Consider the following 10,123-nt stretch of genomic DNA (forward strand, 5'->3'; position numbering starts at 1 on the left):
TTGTCATCAAGTGACCTGGCGCATATTGTCGGGGTTTTTTGTGATTGGATAATATTTGACCTAATTATGGCCCTTTGTTTTTTTTTCCTTATATAGAATATATAGTGAATAATTTCTTTCTGTGCCCAACTGTTCCTACATTTCTCAATGGATTTGACCAAACTTTCACAGAGGCTTTGTAATCAAGTGCCCTGGCGCATATTGTCGGGGTTTTGTGATTGGATAATATTTGACCTAATTATAGCCTTTGTTTTTTTCCCAATAATAGGATATATAGTGAACAATTTTCTGTGCGCAACTCCTCCTACATTTCTCAACGGAATTTGATCAAAACTTTCACAGAGGCTTTGTCATCAAGTGCCTTAGGGCATATTGTCAGGGTTTTGTGATTGTATAATATTTGACCTAATTATGGCCCTTTGTTTTTTTTCCTTATACAGATTATATAGTGAACAATTTTTACCATGCGCAACTTCTCCTACATTTCTCAACAGATTTTGACCAAACTTTCACAGAAGCTTTGTTATCAAATGCCCTGGCGCACATCACCGGGGTTTTGTGATTGGATAATATTTGAGCTAATTATGGCCCTTTGTTTTTTTTCCTCATACAGATTATATAGTGAACAATTTTTACCATGCGCAACTTCTCCTACATTTCTCAACAGATTTTGACCAAACTTTCACAGAGGCTTTGTTATCAAATGCCCTGGCGCACATTACCGGGGTTTTGTGATTGAATAATATTTGACCTAATTATGGCCCTTTGTTTTTTTTCCTCATACAGATTATATAGTGAACAATTTTTACCATGCGCAACTTCTCCTACATTTCTCAACGGATTTTGTTCAAACTTTCACTGTAGCTTTGTCATCCCGTGCCCTGGTGCATATTGTCGGGGTTTTGTGATTGAATAATTTTTTATTTAATTATGGCCCTTTGATTTTTTTCCTTATACAGAATATAATTATAGTGAACACTTCCTCTGTGGCAATTCCTCCTACATTATTCATGTTTTACATTGCACATAGTTACATTGTTTGTTGCTTGTATTTGTATTTCAAATACAACATATTTATCTACAATGGTGATAATTGAAAACCTGGTTTCATGGCATTGCCATGTTTCTTGTTATAATTATTATTATTATACTTTTCATTATTATTATATAAACGGCAAAAGCGGTCCATATGGCAAATACGCCGAAAATAATAGGGACGGCATATGGGGAACATGCCCCTGATGTGCACAACTAAGGATGATACTGATCACTCCTGTTAAGTTTGGTTGAAATCCCACTAGTAATTTGACCTGTGAAGAGTGGACAAGATTTTTCTATTTTTAGCTCTGCAGTGGAGCCAATGTGCCGGTGATGTGTACAACTAGGGTTGGTACTGATCACTCCTGTAAAGTTTTAATTCGAATCCCACCAGTAGTTTGACCTGTGAAGGGTGGACAAGATTTTCCTATTTTAAGCTCTGGCGGCCAATTTGTGCAGCGGAGCGGAACGTGCCCGTGATGTGCACAACTAGGGATGGTACTAATCTCTCTTGTAATGTTTAGTTCGAATCCCACCAGTAGTTTGACTTGTGAAGGGTGGACAAGATTTTCCTATTTTAAGCTCTGGTGGCCATTTTCATTTTGTGCAGCGGAGCGGAACATGCCGCTGATGTGCACAACTAGGGATGGTACTGATCACTCCTGAAAAGTTTGGTTGAAATCCCACCAGTAGTTTTTTTTACAGTCTAAATCTACATTAAGTCGCCCACTGGATGACTTTTTTGAAATTTTTGGTGGTGCATTCACAAATTCAGTCACCATGGGTGAACGCTTATTTTTAGCCCTGTTACTGTATAACAAAATCTTAAATTTACTTTTTGTTTTCACATTTTGCCTCATTTCTTTCAAATGCAAAGGTTTCAGTCCCTTGATTCTACCATATCTTTTTTCATGAGTTTGTTTGTGCCCTTAACACTGATCACGATTTGATATATGTTCAAAACAGAAACCTCGTATTCCGGCAAAATTTCCACTTATGTTCTTTACCTTTAATGCACCATGTTTGCTTGTCAAAATGTTTTCCGATTTACGCACTGTCTTCATTGTAATTAGGTTTGCGTTCCTATATAGATTTACTGTAAACGTATACGGTGACAATGATTCTTCGAGAATGAATGGCTCTTCAAGTGTGACAACACGTTGTTCTTCATCTGTTGAATGAAACTTAAAATATTGCTCAAATACTTTACATTTCTCATCATCTATTTCCTCTCCATGGCATGTTATTTTCAAACTTCCCGATATCAATACGTCTACATCATGTGGCAAATCTTGACCAAAAACTGTTTTGAGTTCGACAATCTCATTAAAGCAATTGCGTACTTTAATGGCTTTACCTTCATGTGAAAGAGTAAGATTTTTATCTCTAACAGTAACTATCTCACCATCTTTTTCGCTATACAATGGCCCATCATATTTCAGATGTGTATATATTTCTGTGAGCTCAATAGCTTTAAGCCTTATATTTCTGCTTACATGTGCCTGAAATTTTGCTTTGATTTTATTACTTAAAATGTCTGTTACTTGTCCGCAAGCAAAGTGCCATTGTTCTTCAATTGGTAGTCTTGGAATACATGAATTGCTCGTAACAGCTGTGCCAGGCACTTTGTTGATGAAATCAACTATATCTTCATATTCTTCTATTGAAATATACCCTTTTCTACGAGTGCAATTCAATAGCCTCTCGGATGTCATGGTAGGTAGTCTAAGGTAAAAAAATGACAGCCCTAAAATGTGTCTGATATTTTGTCCATTTTTTGTAACATTGCCTTCTTCTAATTTCCTTTGGGCCCATTCTTCAGCCTTTTTGAATAAAAGTACTTCGTCTGCATAGAATGTGTCTCCCCTCAAGATATATGTGAGGTTTTCTTCTGTCAGTTTTAGAAAGGCTTCAGATTTAATAACATCATCAGCATTCTGGTCAATGAAAATGCAGCATGCTTTACAAAGAGATTTAACTTCGTAACACTGAGCCAGCGATAATATTTCTAAAACGTTCTCAGTTGTGAGACATGTAGCCAAAAAGGCAGCACAAAACTGGACTAGATTTGATACCTGATAGAAGTGAGCTGTCTCTAATACTGATGCAGCAGTTCCTTCGGTTAAGGTTACTTTGTCCATATAGATGTACCTGAAAGAGATTGATACAAATTTTGAGCTGACTGTTGCTAGCTATGAAAACTAATAAATTGACATCTTTCTAAAACTAGAACTATCGCTGAATGCGATTCATACCCCCACCAATGTCCTTGACAAAAGACGACTCTTTTGGATTCTGCACATTGCCCAGTTGGGGTGAACATTTGAGTAAAGTTTGAAGAAAATCCCTCCATTAGTATAGAATTTATAGAGCGGACACAACATATTGTCTAGTATTGATTGTATGTAAATTTAAAAACTTAAAAAGGGGCATAACTTTGTCAAAATGCAATACAGAGATATGAAACTTAACCTGCATATCTTATTTGTGACATCACATATATTTTTTAAGTTTCAAGCATATACCTGTGCTAGTTTCAGAAATATTAAAATACATGTTAAAATTTAAGAATATTTTCTAAGTCAATTTTTGACCTTCAAGTGTGACCTTGACCTTTAGCCGGCAAAAGCGCACCATGGGTTCTGCACATCCCCTTGAGGTGAACATTTCAGCCAAGTTTGAAGAAAATCTTTCAATTAGTGTAGGACTTACAGAGCGGACATGACATACTGTCTAATATTTGATTGTTTGATATTTGACCTTCAATTGTGACCTTGACCTTGAGCTGACACATGGGCAACATGGGTTCTGCACATCCCCTTGTTGAGGTGAACATTTGAGCAATTTTGAAGAAAATCCTTCAATTGTTATAGGATTTATAGAGCGGACACGAAGATTGAGACGGACGGACGGACCAACCGACCGACGCGACCCAGTGAATCCATTATAGCTCCCCCCCACATTTTGTGGTGGGGGTATAAAAAAGGGTATATGCTCTACTTTTGCTAACTTCCAAAAGGCAAACACATGGAGAAAGAACCTTGAAATAAAGGGTTTTGAAAGAAAGAAAAAACCTTTATGTTGGGTACAGAATTTACTTAAAAGGCCCATTAAGCCTCAGAAAAGCCTTAAATTCTATTTCTCAAAAGCTATCTATTTTTGATGTTCAGTTCTGTTATAGTTTCCAAAAATACTTATTGTCTGATCTGATAACCAGGACCATGTTTTGCTCATGTTGCTTTTGAGCAATTAGTAAAGTTTTTTTGGCTGACTATTTTGTATGTACTTTCTTTACATTGACAGATAGTTTTATATTCAGCACATCTTTCTTCAAGTGAAAAGCATGTAACATGTTCTAAAACCATTACTTAATCATTTGTACTTTCTAACTTTTTAAGAAAGAAAACTTTGTTTTGTTTCCGGGGCAGTGTGCCTTTAAACTTTATAAATTGACCTTGGCTATCAAATTCTTGTGCAGATAAAGTTCATACTTGATTTAATCAAATATAAAATGTATGTTCTTTTCCAACATCAGTTTGGTACAATTGGAACCATTTTTTACATTCACTTACTAAATTGTGTTTAATTATGTGCCAACAAAAGATGTTGAAATATTTGTAGTAATAATTGGTGCTTGAACAAAAGGATATGGTTTTTAAAGACATTATTTTAAGCACAAGCGGGCACCAAAGTAGAATTTGTTTATTTTGGGTTTTACGTCACATCGACACAGTATAGGTCATATCGCGACGTTCCAGCTTTACTGGTGGAGGAAGACCTCAGGTGCCCTTCTGTGCATTATTTCAGGCATGAACGGGCACCTGAGTAGAACCACCGACGTTCCGTAAGCTAGCTGGATAGCTTCCTCACATGAAAGAATCCAAAGTCCTTGTCGGGATTCGAACCCACAGCGGTGAGGGGGAAGTGGTTTGAAGTCAACGACCTTAACCACTCGGCCACGGACGCCCCCCAAAGTAGAACCAACAACCTTACATAAGCTAGCATATGACAGAAGCGAAAATTCCCATCGAGATTCGAACCAACAGTGGTGAGGGGCATGTTATATGAAGTGAACGACCTTAATTCTTTGCCCATAGAGGCCACTATATTTATCACTTCCACTCTAGTGCTAAATTATGATCATATTGTAAGTTATAATAAGCAATTTTTTAAGAAAACTTCAGTTTGCAGGTTTAAGTTAAAATAGAGGAAATAAGAATCCGTAAAGAAAGTCCAAATCGGCAAATTGAAAATGTTGCAGGCACAGTTTGATTGAGTCTGTTCATGGACAGTACTACCCTTCACTCCCCCTATAAACTAGATAAATCATTAAATTTAAACATTTAATTAAGTATCTTATTTTATCACTAACATACTTGACAGTACATCTAAACTGTGGTACTACAATATTTTTTTAAATAAAATGAAATGTTTAAATGAAAGTAGTGTTTGTAATAGCTTAGTAAATCCATTTTTGCGACGGACACGCCCACAGGAGGATTATCTTAAAAACTTCCATATTTAGCCTTTTCAATTTCAAATTAAGTTATCCATGTTAAAATATGAACGTATTTGATTGATAAAAACGCTGTAGCCCCGTAGTATTATTGTGCAATATGCAAGAAATATGCAATAAGTGCTGAAACGATTTACCAGTTAATTACCACTGTCGAAAAAGTAGGACAGCAAATTATGCTATAAGATAGGAGTAAGCTCAATAATTCCAGTGTTCGAAATTAGCAGTAGTCCTATAGCCCCAGACTACTAAATTTCTCCTTTGGCTTTCAACTTTTCACAGTAACAAGCCGGACCAGGCTACTGTATTTTCAGAGGCAATATAAACAACTGTTTTGAACAAATAAATCATGCTAGTGAAATGTCTTTTGGGCTAGTGAATATTCCAATCTGGTAGTCCGACCGGCCTAGTAGATTCATATCCTAATTTCTTACACTGATAATTCCTAGAAATTATAAGTAGGAAATAAATATTTCTCCATTAAACAAAACATTTTTATTAACAGATCAAAAGTTTTTCGTGGCTCAGCAATTCTAGAATATCTCGCGCATTAATTACATAATTTTCTAGGTCACGATATGAGTAAACCTGCTATCAGCTAATGTGATTTGTGATCGATTATAATAGATATCGCTATTCTTAAAATAGATTTTACCCAATCACACTACATCACCTGTGCTGACTTTCGGACAAGCGATTAGGTAGTACACATTATACATGTAATAAATCAGCGGATACTTACTTTGTTTACATGCAATACTTTAAGAAGTTTTAAACAATTGTAAGAAGCAAACAATTTGAAAATGGAATTTAGTGTGACATTGAAAGGAACAACTAAACACTGTAGTGCTTAAGTGACATTTAAATAACAATTAAAACGATGTGCTCTGGCCTCTACATCTTTACCTTGTAAATGAAAAAAAAATCTAAAAGATACACCATTAATTGCTGATGGTTAACCGTTTTAACCAATATTTTAATGAGACATATCCAAGAGAAATAAAAATTAAATTACTAATGACTTATATATTTTATTGTCTATATGCCAACTATGATATAACACGAAGCAATTCTAATTAACATTCTCGTATGTATTATGTATTATGCTTGAAGTTTATTTGCATGGTTTTATTTTAGAAATATTTCGTTGACAGTTTTTTCTATTTACAAATAAATCGATAAGTACAAGTTTGACCCGAGTTTTGAGGCATAAATTTCATTCTGTATTTAAAAATTTGGACATGTTCTGCTTGAAAGTAAAAAATCTGAATTATTTCAGATTGGGACACCTTAAATAGATTGCTCTACAAATCTCAAACTTGTATGGAACAAATTGTCTCTGTTATATCTTTTGTGTTTTTTTTTCCGGAAAAAGCCTTGCATGTCCGTCGCATTCAGTGCATTCAGCACTTTGATTGGTTTAGCCGTCAACCTGTTTTCTTGTTTTAGTATGTTATGATAAAAAACTGTTGTTTTAGCTCATGAATGTGCCTGAAATGTCACAAAATGACATCAAATTTGAATTAGTTCTAAGTCTCTATAATAATGTAGTTATCATCTAAATATCCCATTTTGTTTTTGTATGCTCATCATAACAAGGACGAGTTGAATACCAGATGAGTTGACTCTGAATCGTATGCATCAATTACCTTAAGAGTAAATCAAAAGTTTCTGCTTCAGTACTTTCCAGTACAATTTCTTCGGTTCCTTCTGCACATGGCCCATAGAACATCGCTTGAAACACTGGACTTCTTGCTGCAAGAACTATTTTATGCGCATGAATACCTTCATTTTCGTCATGACCTTTGCACCGGAACTTGACATCTGTCCACAGATTGTTTTCATACAGTTTTATCATACAATCACCCAATGCCTTGTCATGTTGCCAAGCAGCTGGTAAGCTCTGATTTGATTGGGTGTGACTACCCGCCTCCATCTTGATGAAATGTTTGACCTGATTAAAAAACAAGGGGTAAACAAGATAGAAAATTATATTATACATTTAATGATTATAAGGGCTATAAGGACTGTCCACAGGCTCAAAGAATAAGTTAAATGTGTATTGAAACTTTAAAGTATTCTTTTTAAGTGCTAATCGAAGTGCTGATTGTATGCAAAAATACTTTTGTTTAATCATCATATTTAGCTGTATATATCTGATTCTCAATGTGAGAATAGTTTTAATTTTCGTGTGAATAAGAAAATATGTTTTATATAGCCTTTGAATCAACATTGTATTTAGTTTCTATCAAATATATCAAAATGCTTATCAAAACAAACTTTGCTATCTTTTATTTAAGTTTGGTAGTAAAACTCTCAGTTCCAAACAAATTTTGCCATATAATAATGTTTAAAACATAATTTTTATCATCTGTGATTTTATCTTTTGCACCTACATGTACATTGTAACAATAAAAGACAACTGTGACTTAGGTAAGAGTGACATAGTTCTGGCTTCCATAACTTTAAATGTTGCTTTTATTTTGATGTTGTGTGACAGTATAAAACCTGTTTGCTGAAGTCTCTTTAGCTAAGAGTGACAAAGTTAAATGGCGATTGAATCAAAAGTGTTACTTCTACCTTAAGATTTCTTATAGGCTGCAGGCAAGAATTTATCTTTAATGTTGATATTTTGTTGACATTTATATATGATAGGCAATGGTCATTGATTTGAAACACTAATTACTTGGTTGCTTAATTATCTTAAACTTCTGTAACGTTCTAAATCTGAGTTAGTCCTAATAATTAGCCATGAAACAAGTTATTAAACATTTCATAATATTGTTTATCATTAGTGTGACATTTTATCAAGGCTTTTTTCAACATGAAAATGAAAAATGTAAAATATCAGACTAATGAAGGATAAACATGAAATAGGTTACGTTATAGGTCTTATAATTAGGACTAAATCTGAGTTTGTTTTGTCAGTTATTCAAAAAAAAATTGTTTCATATTTCATATTGAAATGACAAAGAAAAGAAGAGCTGTACATGGTGTAAAGGTAAGAGGTCAGGTACAAATAGCACACACAAACTCCCAGCGTTTTGCGCATACTTTAATGCAGATCACGCATTTTATCGATGTCAATGCGCGCCAAGTCGCGCATCTGAAGATCCTTTCAACTTAATTCAGTTTATATTCATCATATCTTGAACGCTTCAGCCATGTATGTTTTCACTCGCGGTAATGACTAAAATACGTACTAAATCGCGTGTAGCACTGGGTCATCTCGCATGTGTATTGTAGTATTCGTCAATATTTTATTTTTTCTATTTCCGTTGTTGAGCGGACGATAGCTGTCAAAAATGCCTCAATGTAAAATAAATAAATTATTTTCGGCACGTCATATTGTAAGGTAAATGTATGTCTCCCCCATTTTTTTTTCCAAATCCCCCACATTTTTCAGTTGAGTGGGGGACATCCCCCATAATTTTGAAATTCTAGATGCAACACTGCTTCTACTCCAAGGATATTGAAAAGTTTTATTGATTAAAGTACCAATTTATATGTGAATTTGTAGAGATAAAAGAATTTACAATTTATATGCATGTTTTGCTATCTAGATTTTTTTGTCAAAAATATTGTTAAAACAGCATTGGTCGTAGATCTATTTTTAAGGGTCGAAATGTTGCGATTGTAAATCCACTTCCGGGAAATTCTATACTGGTGCACGTTCCGACGCACCTAAGAAACAATCACTATTTACCGTAACAAAATAAGGTGACAACTAAATATTATTATCAACGTAAATTACACTAACCTTGGTTTTTATTTAGATGAGGTCTATGTGCTGAGTTTAAAGATTTATTCTAAATTTAACTCAATACCTCTAGACGCTTGATCACAAAACCAAATCTCCTACGCAGTGATCTCCCCTAATATATTTGTTACTATAAATTTCTTGCATAGCAGACTGGCGTTTCCGTGAGTTTTACCCATGCCGGAAATTTCATCTGGCATGGGGGGTGCCAGATGAGTCGCGTGCCAAACAACAACGTCATTTTAGCGCCATTTATGAATGAATCGCGTTAAAATGACGTCGTTTTAGAAGGGAAATATGTCTTAGGATGACGTCATTTCGCCGTTGTTATTTAAGTTGTAAGTTCATACGCTAATGTAAGAAAATAGTTATGGATGAAATGACTTTAATTTCCATGAACATATATCATATTGAGGTAAACCATTTTAAATATGAAATAATATGGCAGAATATGCAAGAAAAAATATCTTTCATATGTTTGCGGTTCGGATCGGAATATCCGTCCCTCGGGAACCCGCCCATGGGCGGTAACTCGGCAAGCCTCGTTACCGCCCAATGGGCGGGTCCCCTCGGGACGGATATTCCGGTCCGAACCGCAACATCAAACTCCTCACAGTGATTACCTCCCTTGGCAGAATTGTAATCACTGCCTTCAAAGACGTCACATTACATGATGATGAAAGTCACATGACGTAACGTCGAAATTCAAATGTAAATATCGACCGTTACAAAGAAAATCTAACGTTATTTTTCTCTTTCTGTTTTATTTTTTACTTTTAGTGCCTACGTTCCATATAGTTTATTAAAAA

At 34.9% G+C, this 10,123-nt stretch overlaps 1 protein-coding gene across 2 annotated transcripts; it reads right to left on the reverse strand.

The window, feature by feature from the left end:
- Positions 1 to 314: 314 nt before the first annotated feature.
- On the reverse strand, positions 315 to 9,908 carry LOC132744542 (BTB/POZ domain-containing protein 6-B-like). 2 transcript variants are annotated; one of them, XR_009627713.1, is made up of 4 exons: positions 9,315 to 9,908; positions 7,204 to 7,508; positions 1,587 to 3,189; positions 315 to 1,441 (listed from the first exon to the last, which is right to left on the reverse strand). XR_009627713.1 is itself a non-coding variant. In XM_060733291.1 (3 exons), the coding sequence occupies exons 2-3, from the start codon at positions 7,488 to 7,490 to the stop codon at positions 1,968 to 1,970; spliced, it is 1,509 nt and encodes a 502-aa protein (XP_060589274.1). In that variant the 5' UTR covers positions 7,491 to 7,508; positions 9,315 to 9,908; the 3' UTR covers positions 1,455 to 1,967. The 2 variants fall into 2 exon arrangements, 1 of the variants encoding a protein (XP_060589274.1); XM_060733291.1 differs by lacking the exon at positions 315 to 1,441 and having other exon boundaries at positions 1,455 to 3,189.
- Positions 9,909 to 10,123: the final 215 nt, after the last annotated feature.

Source organism: Ruditapes philippinarum, unplaced genomic scaffold (assembly GCF_026571515.1).
Source record: "Ruditapes philippinarum isolate M1 unplaced genomic scaffold, ASM2657151v2 ctg3684_1_1_1_1, whole genome shotgun sequence".
Lineage (NCBI taxonomy): Eukaryota > Metazoa > Mollusca > Bivalvia > Venerida > Veneridae > Ruditapes > Ruditapes philippinarum.